Below are 15,184 nucleotides of genomic sequence, written 5' to 3' on the forward strand. Positions count from 1 at the left end.
TCTAGAACAGTTCTGGGAGGAGAAGATGGGAGCTTCCTGGCCATTCAGTTGAGTTTTTTTGAGGATGCTGGCTTGTGATCTCTACTCCCCCAGCAGGCATACAGTTGAAGTCGGAAGTTTACATACACCTTAGCCAAATACATTTTAACTCAGTTTTTCACAATTCCTGACATTTAATCCTAGTAAAAATTCCCTGTTTTAGGTCAGTTAGGATCACCACTTTATTTTAAGAATGTGAAATGTCAGAATAATAGTAGAGAGAATGATTTATTTCAGCTTTTATTTCTTGCATCACATTCCCAGTGGGTCAGAAGTTTACATGCTCTCAATTAGTATTTGGTAGCATTGCCTTTCAATGGTTTAACTTGCGTCATCGTTTTTGGAAGCCTTCCACAAGCTTCCCACAATAAGTTGGGTGAATTTTGGCCCATTCCTCCTGACAGAGCTGGTGTAACTGAGTCAGGTTTGTTGGCCTCCTTGCTCACACACGCTTTTTCAGTTATGCTCCCAAATTTTCTATAGGATTGAGGTCAGGGCTTTGTGATGGCCACTCCAATTCCTTGACTTTGTTGTCCTTGAGCCAATTTTCCACTACTTTGGAAGCATGCTTGGAGTCATTGTCCATTTGGAAGACCCATTTGCAAACAAGCTTTAACTTCCTGACTGATGTCTTGAGATGTTGCTTCAACATGTTGTCATCTATTTTGTGAAGTGCACCAGTCCCTCCTGCAGCAAAAGCACCCCCACAACATGATGCTGCCACCCCCTTGCTTCATGGTTGGGATGGTGTTCTTTGGCTTGCAAGCCTCCCCATTTTTCCTCCAAACATAACAATGGTCATTATGGCCAAACAGGTTTATTTTTGTTTCATCAGACCAGAGGACATTTCTCCAAAAAGTGTGATCTTTGTCCCCATGTGCAGTTGCAAACCGTAGTCTGGCTTTTTTATGGCGGTTTTGGAGCAGTGGCTCCTTCCTTGCTGAGCAGCCTTTCAGGTTGTCGATATAGGACTCGTTTTACTGTGGATATAGATACTTTTGTACCTGTTTCCTCCAGCATCTTCAAAAGGTCCTTTGCTGTTGTTCTGGGATTGATTTGCACTTTTCACACCAAAGTACGTTCATCTCTAGGAGACAGAACGCGTCTCCTTCCTGAGCGGTATGACGGCTGCATGGTCCCATGGTGTTTATACTTGCATACTGTTGTTTGTACAGATGAACGTGGTACCTTCAGGCGTTTGGAAATTGCTCCCAAGGATGAACCAGACTTGTGGAGGTCTACAATTTGTTTCTGAGGTCTTGGCTGATTTCTTTTGATTTTCCCATGATGTCAAGCAAAGAGGCACTGAGTTTGAAGGAAGGCCTTGAAATACATCCACAGGTATACCTCCAATTGACTCAAATTGTGTCAATTAGCCTATCAGAAGCTTCTAAAGCCATGACATAATTTTCTGGAATGTTCCAAGCTGTTTAAAGGCACAGTCAACTCAGTGTATGTAAACTTCTGACCCACTGGAATTGTGATACAGTGAGTTATAAGTGAAATAATCCGTCTGTAAACAATTGTTGGAAAAGTTACTTGTGTCACGCACAAAGTAGATGTCCTGACCGACTTGCCAAAACTATAGTTTGTTAACAAGAAATTTGTGTAGTGGTTGAAAAACGAGTTTTAATGACTTCAACTTAAGTGTATGTAAACCTCCGACTTCAATTGTATATACACGGGTTGGATTGGCAAAACAAAGTTATAACACTGCATGAAAAGCATGTCTGGTACCAACTGTGTGATAGAAATGGCACTGGAATAGAATATGGCACTTAAGCTGTAACAGTGAAGAAACGTGCCACCTCTTCCACCCCAAATGTCACATTAATGGGGGAAAATAACAAAATTGGAGGATGGGCAATGTAATCCCTTCCTTGGGAGTTTACTATCCCACTTCCTCCATGCCCCCACCGCTCTACAAGACATCTGAGGACACATTGGTTTTACACTTTTTGTAAGAATATGTATGGCTAGCTTTCTACGAGTGCTATTGATGTGAATGCACTGTTCCAACAACCAATTAAATTTAGCAAGAGAAGAGAGAGTGGGGCCTTTGAAAATGTTTCACGATATCGGCATGGTTCCACACTTATGCAATCTGCTTGTAACCACCAATTACTCTCCAAGAGTGAAAATACTTCTTAGCATGTGAACTAGCTCTGTGACGATAGGAGTATTGCAATATTTTTTCAAGGGCAAAAATGAAAACACTGAAGCAGACCAAACTCTTTGGTCCTTTAAAAGCCTGCTGTTTGTAAAATATTGTGTCCTAATAGCTTGGGGAAATGAATCAATGACAACATTAGGCCTGTTTTCCGAAAGAAGTTAAATTCGCTTAGTGTTTTTTTCCTTGCCAAGATACTATAGAGTGTTGCGATACTGGTATCGTCCCGGCAGGGTTTCTGTCAGCCGGTAAATGCCGTCTTTTGGCCGATAAAATAAATTAAAAGCCAATAAATACATTTGTTGAAATATGAAGGTTTAAAAATATATACTCGTGTATTGATTTTAAAGAAAGGCATTGATGTTTATGGTTAGGTACATTGGTGCAACGACAGTGCTTTTTTCTCATATGCGCTTGTTAAATCATCACCGTTTGTCGAAGTAGGCGCATCGATTATATGCAATGCAGGACACGCTAGATAAACTAGTAATATCATCAACCATGTGAAGTTAACTAGTGATTATGTTAAGATTGATTGTTTTTTATAAGATAAGTTTAATGCTAGCTAGCAACTTACCTTGGCTTCTTGCTGCCCTCACGTAATAGGTAGTCAGCCTGCCACGCAGGCTCCTCGTGGAGTGCAATGTAAGGCAGGTGGTTAGAGCGTTGGACTAGTAACCGGAAGATTGCAAAAACGAATCCCCGAGCTGACAAGGTAAAAATCTGTCACTCTGCCCCTGAACAAGGCAGTTAACTCACCGTTCCTAGGCCGTCATTGAAAATAAGAATGTGTTCTTAACTGACTTGCCTAGTTAAATAAAGGTGTCCAAAAATACAGATTACCGATCGTTATGAAAACTGGAAATCGGCCCTAATTAATCGGCCATTCCAATTAATCGGTCGACCTCTAATTAGCATATCAGCCAGTCTGCATTTGGCAAGAACTTCGAGATCAAGATGGGGAGAGCCATATGCATTGACTGTGATTGTATTTCAGACCCTCTGCTTTAATCATTGCTGAGAAGCTCCACACACACACACACACACACACACACACACACACACACACACACACACACACACTGGTTAACGCATCTCTTCCTCTTTCCCAAACAGCTGTTACAGTTCATTGTTACAGGCACCACCCACATCAATTATATATGAGCAGCATTCCGGAGAGGGCCCACAGCCCAGTCTGTCAGTGGAGCTTAGTGGAGAGCCATATACACCACATTGAGTTCACAACTTACTCTCACAGAGAGGAGGAACAGGGAACATCTGCTGTACTAGCGTTCTGAAATGAAGTTCTTATCAGGAGGCAAAGTTATCATTATTGCTTTTAAATTATTTACATTCATTCCGGTGATTTACCTAGTCTTTTTTCCATAATATAAGTGTTGCGCTTTTGTTACAAATGCATAGGTCAGATTAATTCAATATTGTTTTAATTTTACACGTTTTAGCTCTTGACTTCAGTTCAGGGCATCCCTGTTTCAATTCTATAACACATCAGTATTAAAATTAACTTTTCAGATTAGATGTCAATACCATAGATGTCAATACCATAAGCTCATTACAGGGTTCATGGCCCTGGGCACGAACTCCTCCCTTTTCAACTGGATCCTGGACTTCCTGACGGGCCTGATTTACAACAATGACGTGACAGCTTACAGGGAGGAGGTAGGTACTCTGACGACGTTGTGCCCATGCTTGACACACCCCAAACCTCATCAATGGGGCCACGGTGGAGACGGTCAGTAACTTCACATTTCTCGGCGTACACATATCAGACAAGCTGAAATGATCTAACCAAACGGACACCGTGGTGAAGGCACGACAGCGACTCTTCAACCCATGCATGTGTAGAAATTCGGTCTGTCCCTGAGGGCCCTCAAAGGGTTCTACAAGAGCACGATCGAGAGCATACTGTAAGGATGCATCACAGTCTGGAATGGCAACTACACTGCCGCGGACCGCAAGGCTCTTCAGAGGGTGATATGTGCGGCCGAACACACCATTGGGTGCACACTGCTTGCCCTACAGGAAACCTACAACACCAGGTTTCACAGGAAGGCCAAGAAGATCATCAAGGACCCCAGCCACGCCCTGCTCTCCCTGCTTCAATCCCTCAGACAACGCAGAAGCGTCATGGCAAAAACTGGAAGATTGGCAAATAGTTTCTACCTCAGACCATCAGGCAGCAGATTAGCCACCACTAGTCAGCTATCTGCTCCCCCCTCACCCCTGCTAGTCCCCCTATGGATACACCCCCCCTCCATACTTCCCCTATGGACATTTCTAAAATCACATTGCTGGGAGTGGGTGAGTAACATCTCACCAACCTGAGGTATATTGTTGGGTAAAAAAAACTAAAAATAAGGGCAGGGTTCCCCAACTAGCAGGCTCGCGGGTGACTTTATATGGTCCCCCAAGTTTTTTAGCAAAAATAAATATACTTTATTTTCCTTTTTTTTTTGGGACATAAGACCGTAAAAACACCAGCAAATCAGCTCCAAGTGATTTTAATTTAGGAAATCTGTTCCAAAGTATTCCCACACATAATAGAGAAAGATACAGTGCCTTCAGAAAATGTTCACACCTTGACGTTTTCCACATTTTGTTGTTACAGGCCTTCACATAAAACCCCATATCATCAAAGTGGAATTATGTTTTTTGAAATTTTTACAAATTAAAAATGAAAAGCTGAATTGTCTTGAGTCAATAAGTATTCAACCCCTTTGTTATTGCAAGCCTAAATAAATTCAGAAGTAAACATTTGCAAGGTCACTGTGACAATAATAATTTTTACCATGATTTTTGAATGATTACCTCATCTCTGTACCCCACACATACAATTATCTGTAAGGCCCCTCAGTCGAGCAATGAAGTACAAACACAGATTCAACCACAAAGGCAAGTGAGGTTTTCCAATGCCTCGCAATCAATCTATTGGTAGATTACATGTATTTTATTATGTATATCCCTTTGAGCATGGTGAAGTTATTAATTACACTTTGGATGGTGTATCAATACACCCAGTCACTATAAAGATACAGGTGTCCTTCCTAACTCAGTTGCCAAAGAGGAAAGAAAAAGCTCAGGGATTTCACCATTAGGCCAATAGTGACTTTAAAACAGTTACAGAGTTTAATGGCTATGATAGGAGAAAAGTGAGGATGGAGCAACAACATTGTAGTTACTCCACAATACTAAACTAATTGACAGAGTGAAAAGAAGAAAGCATGTAAATAACACAAATACTCCAAAACATGCATCCTGTTTGCAACAAGGCACTAAAGCAATACTGCAAAAAATGTGGCAAAGCAATTCACTTTTTGTCCAGAATACTAAGCGTTATGTTTGGGGCAAATCCAATACAACACATTACCGAGTACCACTCTCCATATTTTCAATCATAGTGTTGGCTGCATCATGTTATGGGTATGCTTGACATCATTAAGGACTGGGGAGTTTTTCAGGATAAAACAGAAACAGAGTTAAGCACAGGCAAAATCCTAGAGGAAAACCTGCTTCAGTCTGCTTTCCACCAGACACTGGAAGATGAATTCACCTTTCAGAAGGACAATAACCTAAAACACAAGGCCAAATCTACACTGGAGTTGCCAGAAAGACTCTGTAATCGCTGCCAAAAGTGCCTCTACAAAGTACTGACTCAGTGGTGTGAATACTTATGTAAATCAGATATTTCTGTACTTCATTTTCAATACATTTGCAAACATTTCTAAAAACATGTTTTCACTTTGTCATTATGGGGTATTATGTGTAGATGGGTGATAATTGAAAATAATATTTAATCGATGTTGAATTCAAGTTGTAATGACGACATTTGGAATAAGTGAAGGGGCATGAATACTTTCTAAAGGCTCTGTATATGTGATCGTGTAAGCAAGGTTTGAAATTATTATTATTTAGTCAAATATCATATGTTTGGGCTTCTTGCGGTCAATTTGCAGGCAACAATTTATTTGCAGTCTACAAATTATGTTCAAGCCCACTGATTATCTGCTCAAGAAAAAAAATGTAGTTGATGAACCCTGGTCGGTCTAGGGAATACCATAGGCTTCCGCTTCCTATATTCTGGTATAAGTTTCCTGTTTCTTCGATTCTTATTTGATTACTCCCAAATGAACAATCTTTTAACATTGCCCAAGTTTGGACAATTAGCATGGGGACCAAACACTCAAAAGTTACAGACCTTTGGTACGTGCAGAGGTGAATTAGAAGTGAAATCCTCTATAAAAGTAATGGTTTAGTTTCAGGATGATGTTCTTCCCCAATGTCTATTGTAGGTAATGGGTATAATGATGCGCTGAACCGCTAGGAGTACACTACAGTAACTGCCGATGGCTTCGGCAAAAAAAATACTTAAAATAGACACGGTTACATAACATATTACAACCTTTCAAATATTAGCTTGTCAACAAAACCCTCAAACACAGAATGTTAAAGAAAACGAAACCCAGAAAAGGTGCTTGATTGGGCACTGAATGCATTAGAGCAGAATAACTCAGTGGGGTTTTATATTTACAGGTGGTGTTCTGAGCAGCGGGCCTCTGCTCTCTGTCTTTGACCTGATGTCAGGAATAACCTGGCCTGAAGCAGAGTAATAACCCGACCATGACACTATGTGAGCCTGATGATAAACAGAGCCACTGAATCTCCCATACCCTTAAGTATGGGACAAAAGTAGAATGCACTCAGCATGGTCCTGCAGGGTTAGTACTGTGAAATGAACCAGACCATTAAGACCAGTGGCGGGCAAGATGGACAGAGAGAGAAAGCATTACAGAATAGCAGTCAGTGCTGGGCTTGGATCTGAAACAATCTCCACATAGGAATGAAAGATGGAAAGAAAGGTAGGGCATATCTTTATGAGTAGACCTAAGTTTCTTGTTCCACCCAAACAAATCGCCATCCCAACCAATCGACAACTTCAACAATGTTGGTCCACTCACAGTTGCTGATTTCAGGTAGGTCGTACTTGGTGAAGTCCCACCACTGGAGGCGGTAGGTAGTGTTGGCGATGTTACTGGCCACAGCTGACTGACCGTCACCAATAACCGCACCTAGGAGAAGAAAACAGAGAAACAAAAAAAATGCACAAATCACTTGTCATGACTGTCCTGTGAGGATCCAAATAGGTCAGGACAGCTTGGTAGTGGATGACTTCAACCAGACCCTCTCTCACCCACAGAGGGGGGTAGGAGGGAACTGGTGTGGGGTTGACAGTTCACACCCTGTTGTAAATCAAGGAGAGAGAACATTCCTCTCCAAATTCACACAGGAATGTTCCTTTATCTACACAGACAGTTTCCTGCTGAAACGAATACATTCTAAAGTGAATACTGGAACAATATTTCTAACATAGAATGTGGGGGATGGTCAGAAACGATCTAAAGAATAATAATGTCATATGGGTTGTTATTTTGTGTTGTCATAAAAAAATGTTATAAAAGAAATATTATAACTTGAAATCTCCATCCTCTACATTGTGTATGAAATATGGAATATGATGAAAGTATTTTTGCTAAGATATGAATATGATTTTAGGAGCCAGCAGAGACATTTTTTTTCTATAAACTTTGCACAGCAAGTAGCCACAGCTAGTGAGGTCAGAGAGCGTGTCAGCCTGACGGAACTGTCCCTTTCGACCAGAGTGTATAAAAGGATTGGTAAATAAATTAACATTTAGACCAGAAAGGCGTCGAGCTGCAGCTCACGTCCAAAGTGGTTCGAACTCTGAAATCTCAAAACGAGGTAGAGACGATAACGTCCCCTCCCGGACAATGACAGCGGATTAGCTGTCCTAAGTAAAGTCTCTAGAAAAGCGAATTTAAGTGGGACCATTCTACTACTTTTCAAAGCGTCGTATTCTACTACACTCATCAACCTTGAGAACCATCGACACGGCTGGCTAGACTATCTTCAAATAAGCAGCTCTAGGAGCAAACGGAAGGGGAATCAACTCTGTAGTTCTGTTCAGGACTATATGACGGACAAAGACATTTACACGTAAATACATTCATGATTTCTCACTCCAAACAGGTGGAGGTTCGTCTGCAAAGTATGATTACTGTGTGAGTAGTTTCTAAATGTACCAAAGTATTATGTCTCTGTCCCTCTCTCTCTCGACCTCCCGATCTCTTTCTCTACCTCCCGATCTCTTTAATAACACGCCGCAATATTGTGTCAGTCCACTAGGGACCTTTTTCTAATGTATTAAGTGTGTATGTTTATGCTGTGTTATCATTTAGTTAGCTAGTAAATAAATAATTTAACCAATTTGTGTAGTACTGAATCATAAGTAAGGCTGTGGTTTTTGCAGATGCAGGAGGCTATGACTGTTCAGAATGATGATATGATACAAGGTTATGATTAATATGTTGACTGTTTTATGGATGTGATAGGTAAAGTCCTTTAGCGTTATATTCGGGAGATGGTAACTCTTTAAACAACCGCTCTCGTGGTGCCCCAAATTCCTAATGAGTTAATTGTTACATGATTCATTTAAATCAGGTAACAATGAAACATAGTTAGTTGATTAGATAAATAACAATCATCAGATTAATGCAAGTAAAGCCACGACACATTTCTATAATACCTATATTAGGTTATGGGAAAAAAGTGTTTTCTATTTTACAGTTTTGGAATTCTGTCAAGCCTTTGTTGAGCTGTCATCCAACAATAGGGAAAACCGCAGTGGTCCAGTACCAGGATTTTTCCTTTTTCTCAGTAAACAACATACTGTCGACCAGAGGTGTAAATGTTTCTGGTCGAGTCTATTTAAAAAAATAAAATAAACGTTTCTTATGTTGACGCTCGCTCATGAACAAACCAGCGGTTTTGATTTCCCGGAGTGTTATGTTAATAGGATGCCCATTAACGTGGCTAATGAGAATGGAATCCTGACCAGGTGCACATATGTCAGTGTAGGACTAATGTCAAATCAAAAGGGTATTGGTGCAAAACTATAGTGCACTAAACCATTTAATAACCATCAAAGGTAGATACTGGCGTCTGTATCCTGTTATACCAAAAAGAGAAATCTAGAACATATATTATTCATAAGAATGTCTAAACCTACTAGGCAAAGAACTGCTCTAAAACAGCTCTAAAATTCTGTAAAATGTATGAAAAGAAATGCATTAATACTGCAATATCGCCAATTGCAAGGTCCTAATGAATAATGAGGTGTAGGCCTAAATCATAAATTAATTGACTGGTTCTGATTTGATGTCAGAACAAACTTCCACCAGTCAGTACATAGTAAATGTCTGTAGTAACTGCACCAGAGGCAGAAACATCAATAGTAACTGCCCATCAGCTACAGTAAATGCCCCCAAGTAATTACATACACTTGACACATTTTCTGTCTGTGACAGTATGTGTGTATGTCACTGCGGGAGTCTAGGACACTTACAAACAGCAACCGCAATTATTTTCTCACAGTTAATTTGAAATGGAGATAGGCCTCAGGCTTGTGAGACAAAAACAAGTTGTTCTATTGACTTGACTGCAAAATAAACTATGATAAAGACAAGAGACAATGGCTGTTTATAGTGAGTGTTTCATCTACTTTCAAGGTGTTTAAAAAGCAAAGTAGATTAAAAACTGATCAAGTTTGCCATAATTAGCTATGCTTACATGACACAATTGTATAAAAAATGACAGAAACTGCAGTGTGAGGTTTTTATCTGCTGCACCATGGTAACGGGCTAAACCTCTTTCAAGGCTGCACTTTTCCTTCTTACAGGAAGACATCAAGTTTGCTGACCCTCTTTGTAATGTGGCAACCTTCGAACGGTTAGCTTAAATGTTACATTTTGTACTTACACAGTTACAATTTGCCTCTACGGTATGTGGTCAACATTTGAGCCATACAGAACCACGATGGACTTAACTTTCCCCCCCCCCCTTTATTTAACTAGGCAAGTCAGTTAAGAAAAAATTCTTATTTTCAATGACGGTTTAACTGCCTTGTTCAGGGGCAGAACGACAGATTTTTTTACCTTGTCAGCTCGGGGATTCGAACTTGCAACCTTTCGGTTACTAGTCCAACGCTCTACCACTAGGCTACCTGCCGCGACTTTACATATGGTTCGCTGTCTGCCCTCTGCTCTTAGTTAAATCATTAAGAGAACATTATTTATAACTTCAGTTCCTTTTTTTTTGTCCAAGATCACTGAAGTGTTGGAGCAAATTACATGTAGAGGGGCACTTGACAAGTGTTGCATTCATTTCTGACAGACCCATCATGACTCATGTCAGAGGGGGGGAGAGGAGGCCTAGACTAATGTAGGCCTAGTACATAGTCAGCTGCATATGTGGGGAAACCATCAGCAATGAAAATGACTTTTAAATGAAAAACCTACCCATTAAATTTGATTATGTTTAATCTGGGAAGTTATCTGCCCTTATGCTCTATTCCCCCAATTTCGTTTTGTATAAAAAAAATTGAATTAGCCATCGTCTTACAGTATTTCCATGCATCATTGCCTGCAATGCCCAAAAACCTCATGGCAGAGGTTCAGGAAATTAAATAGAGTGAATCACCTATTCTCTGAGGAAGAGGGGAGCTATAACTAAAGATACTGTCAGAGCAGCTCATAGATTACTGCACCTGTACATAACCCATCTACAATTTAGCCCAAACAACTACCTCTTGACCTACTGTATTTATTTATTAATTTATTTTGCTCCTTTGCACCCCATTATTTCTGTCTCTACTTTGCACTTTCTTCCAATGCAAACCAACCATTCCAGTGTTTTTTTAGTTTTTATTTTACTTGCTGTGTTGTACTCACTTCGCCTCCATGGCCTTTTTATATTTTATTTATTTATACATATATCTGTTTGCCTTCACCTCCCTTATCTCACCTCACTTGCTCACATTGTATATAGACTTATTTTTTTTCACTGTATTATTGACTATATGTTTGTTTTTACTCCATGTGTAACTATGTGTTGTTGTATGTGTCGAACTGCTTTGCTTTATCTTGGCCAGGTCGCAATTGTAAATGAGAACGTGTTCTCAATTTGCCTACCTGGTTAAATAAAGGTTAAATAAAAAAAAAATAAAAAAAAAAATACCATCTGTAGTGCACTGGCTGATCTTGACTGATTGAAACAGAGTGGGAGGGCAGTAGATCTTTAAAGAGTTGATTTCACAAGTACTAGGCCTATACACCGGAAATACAAAGTATATGTTTCATGAGAAATGTCACATTTGAAACAGACACCGTTCAATAAGCTAAACATTTCTAATCATTTCATGGTTGAGAAATGTTGTATGATGATTCATCTTTGGGAAATCACGCTTGTCAGAATCATACGTGGCAAACAAACTACAGAATCTAGACGAGCACCATAGTTAGCCAGTCAATGACTAAGAGCAGATGAAGCCCCAGGCTGCTATTCGAAAAGCCTCAACCATTTTCACACCCTCATCGGATCAAGTTAGGGAACACTAGGGAATCAAACTGGAGAGTGAGAAGGATTGGAGAGTTGAACTGGATAGAAAGGAAGTGTTTGGGACAGTGTGGGAAGAAGAGTAGCAAGACATATGCCTGGAGATGTTATAGGGTATGGGGACAATGGAACAAAATTAAGAGCGTTGGCAAACAAGGAAAGGAGAGAGCATAAGTGGTAGTATTTGATGCATATTACTCATAGGCTGCATTTTACTTCCCCCTGGTCTCTCAGTCCAGATGTAAAACCAGATACATTTTCACAGCTCCCCCTTAAAATTGGTCACGGAGGGGTCAGGAGAGCCACTGGTTCTAACCCCATGGCCGCGCAGACTACACCACTGTCACATGGCACCATGGATGAGAGAGAGGACCCTCATTCTCTCACATGGGAGATCTGCTCATAATAGCACCACATGGTGGGTTTGGAGATTGACCACAACTCACGGACTTACTGCGCTCATACATAAAAAGAGAGTGGACTGATAGAGCTACAGTATATTTATTTACACCAGCGGGAGAAGACCCATGTTATAGTCACACTATAATACACAGAGGAGCAGCCATATGAGGATCAAGCACCCGGGGTCATATTGCGTCATGCAAATGCAACCACTGGCCTTCTAGGAGTCTCTGTAAATGCGGAGAAAAACTACTACATGAGCGCATATTCGAAAACACACACATTTTAATCCGCTCTATTAGGAGACTAAGATCGGACTAGACAGAATAAGGGCAGTCGTTTTCCAACATCACTTAGACATTTCTCTGCTGGGGTTGTTTGCACTTTAAAAAGGACGGGGAGTCACAAGTCTCAGAGAAAGCCCCTTGTTGCTTTTTCCCATTTTTATACCAGTTGAATGGCTGCTACATAGGGAGGTCTGAAACATCTGAATAATGGCCCCTTCCTGGCCACTCATGTCCCCACATGGGTTGACCTCCCATAAACCAGATAACTTCTACTGCACATCTTGTTCTGTACATAAAATAGACATTTCTCCAGCAAGCTTGCTTGCTAGGTGCTTATGGCTTTCTATGTCAGGATACAGCTAGTGGTCTTTGTTTGTGGCTGAGCTACAAATGTTCAGTAGCTGCTTCAAGCTACCCAGTGTGAGTGCATCTGATCAACAAAAGGCAGAGAAATGGGATGCAGCTCTTACAATACATAGGAAAATAAACTAAATCACAGCGGGTACACTAACACATGAAAAACATCATGGAGTGCTGCAGCAGTACGGAGGCATGTAAAGTGGAGCTATAGAGTTGCAGGTGTGACAACTGCCCAATAGCAGAGTAATCACCCATCTTATCAAAGTTACATGAAATCACAGCGGATTTGGTTGCTGTGGTTACGTCAACAGTGCATTGAGGCACGACTGATGAAATTTAGAGAGGAGAAAAGATACAAGGCAGTGGTAAGGGCCAAGATGATTTGTTGAATATAAAATAATTCACGTAATGTTTAAGGCTGAAATCTGGATTAAAAAACTCGAAATAAAACCGGGGAATATTTATGACAGCCCTAATACAAGAGCAATGCTAATCTCATTTGCCACACTACGAAATAACGCAAGGAATGCAACAAGAGGGGGCATTAAAGAAATGGAATCGGACTGACAATCAGTCTGTGTTCTGACAGTTTAAACTGTTTACATTTTGCCCGTAGAAAGTCAATCCCTTCTAACTTCAACCACAACTGACAGAATCCGAAAGAAAGCAATGTCAAAATGAGCCCAATGTGGTTAAGATCTGAAGAGTACTGCAAAGTGTGTGCATGATTGAGAACATGTCTAAAAGAGTAACTCCATTACAAACTATTAGGTCTATACCCATTGTTTACACTCTGAAAGTCCACAGAGGCTGTAACTGGCCTGCAAAGAGATGTGCTTTCAGGCTCGTCCAAGTACACATTTTGAAGGTACCATAAACAGCAGAAAGATGCATGAATTATGCAGAGGTCATAATAACTGGACAGGGAAGAACTTTTTGGGCAGATGAGGTGTAGCTTTTAGAGTCCAGTGTCCAACTACTGTTGGAGCATTCTTACATTTAAAGTTTTGACTGAGCCAGCATTACTTGCGTTTTTGCAAATCAACAAACCATTCATCTACTAGCAAAAATGGATCATCTGCCACTCACCACACTGCCAGTGTGCTTTACTCAAAAGTGGAAGTGAGCCTAAAGCACAGTAGAGTGATTACCAATGCCTTCCTTAAACCCGTTTTTAATTTCCAAGAGCAGAGGAGATGGAGACTCTGTAGAGTGAATTTTTCAAAAGGCTATTGTGTATGGTTACGTTATCTCTGAACAATAACTTAATATAATAGACACACTCTATTCTAACCACCGGGCCTCTGACGACTCTTAGCACGTACTCACTTCATAAAAAAACACTTAATGGAATAAGTAGGTAGGTTTTTCACGTTTAGTGATGAGAAAGCTGCTGTCAACTGTCTGACACAGCTCTCAAGAAAGTATTACTAAATCCAAATGCATATCCTTTGGGAATTTCCAGGCAAGATTTTAAAGAGCCCATAACAGTATGGAGCACTGGTGTGTTCCTGCCCTAGACTCAGCTCATCCTGAATTATCCCCATAAACGTCCCTCCTCCATAAGACCTAGGAGGGAGGAGAAAGATCTTCAAGTAATGGCCACCATTACTGGCTCCACAGCCACAGGTCAACACTACCCCCTAGCTGGGCCTAGACAACATACACAATACACCATAGCCTCTAAAGCAAGGGTATTCAACCGGGGTTCCAGAGACCCATAGGTACTGCAGGGGGTTCGAGAAATATAAACAGTTGAAGTCGGAAGTTTACATACACCTTAGCCAAATACATTTAAACTCAGTATTTCACAATTCATCCTAGTAAAAATTCCCCGTATTAGGTCAGTTAGGATCACCACTTTATTTTAAGAATGTGAAATGTCAGAATAATAGTAGAGAGAATTATTTATTTCAGCTTTTTTTTCTTTCATCACATTCCCAGTGGGTCAGAAGTTTACATATGCTCAAATACTGCGTACTATTGTGTGTACAGACAAATGTGGTACCTTCAGGTGTTTGGAAATTGCTTCCAAGGATGAACCAGACTTGTGGAGGTCTACAATTTGTTTCTGAGGTCTTGGCTGATTTTTTTTGATTTTCCCATGATGTCAAGCAAAGAGGCAGTAAGTTTGAAGGTAGGCCTTGAAATACATCCACAGGTACACCTCCACAGGTCCACCTCCAGAAGCTACTAAAGCCATGACATAATTTTCTGGAATTTTCCTTGCTGTTTATTAAAGGCACAGTCAACTTAGTGTATGTAAACTTCTGACCCACTGGAATTGTGATGAAGTGAATTATAAGTGAAATAATCTGTCTGTAAACAATTGTTGGAAAAATTACTTGTGTCATGCACAAAGTAGATGTCCTAACTGACTAGCCAAAACTACAGTTTGTTAACAAGAAATGTGTGGAGTGGTTGAAAAACGAGTTTT

At 40.4% G+C, this 15,184-nt stretch overlaps 1 protein-coding gene across 10 annotated transcripts in view; it reads right to left on the bottom strand.

Moving 5' to 3' along the window:
- LOC129834232 (muscarinic acetylcholine receptor M4-like) overlaps positions 1 to 15,184 on the bottom strand; it is a 184,079-nt gene that overhangs the window by 104,728 nt on the left and 64,167 nt on the right. For all 10 annotated transcript variants that reach the window (XM_055899003.1, XM_055899004.1, XM_055899005.1 and 7 more), the window contains one exon: positions 7,186 to 7,296. In XM_055899003.1, coding sequence (XP_055754978.1) covers positions 7,186 to 7,296 — 111 coding nt within the window. The remainder of the gene's footprint in view (positions 1 to 7,185; positions 7,297 to 15,184) is intronic.

The sequence above is a fragment of the Salvelinus fontinalis genome, chromosome 35, assembly GCF_029448725.1.
Source record: "Salvelinus fontinalis isolate EN_2023a chromosome 35, ASM2944872v1, whole genome shotgun sequence".
In the NCBI taxonomy this organism is placed as follows: domain Eukaryota; kingdom Metazoa; phylum Chordata; class Actinopteri; order Salmoniformes; family Salmonidae; genus Salvelinus; species Salvelinus fontinalis.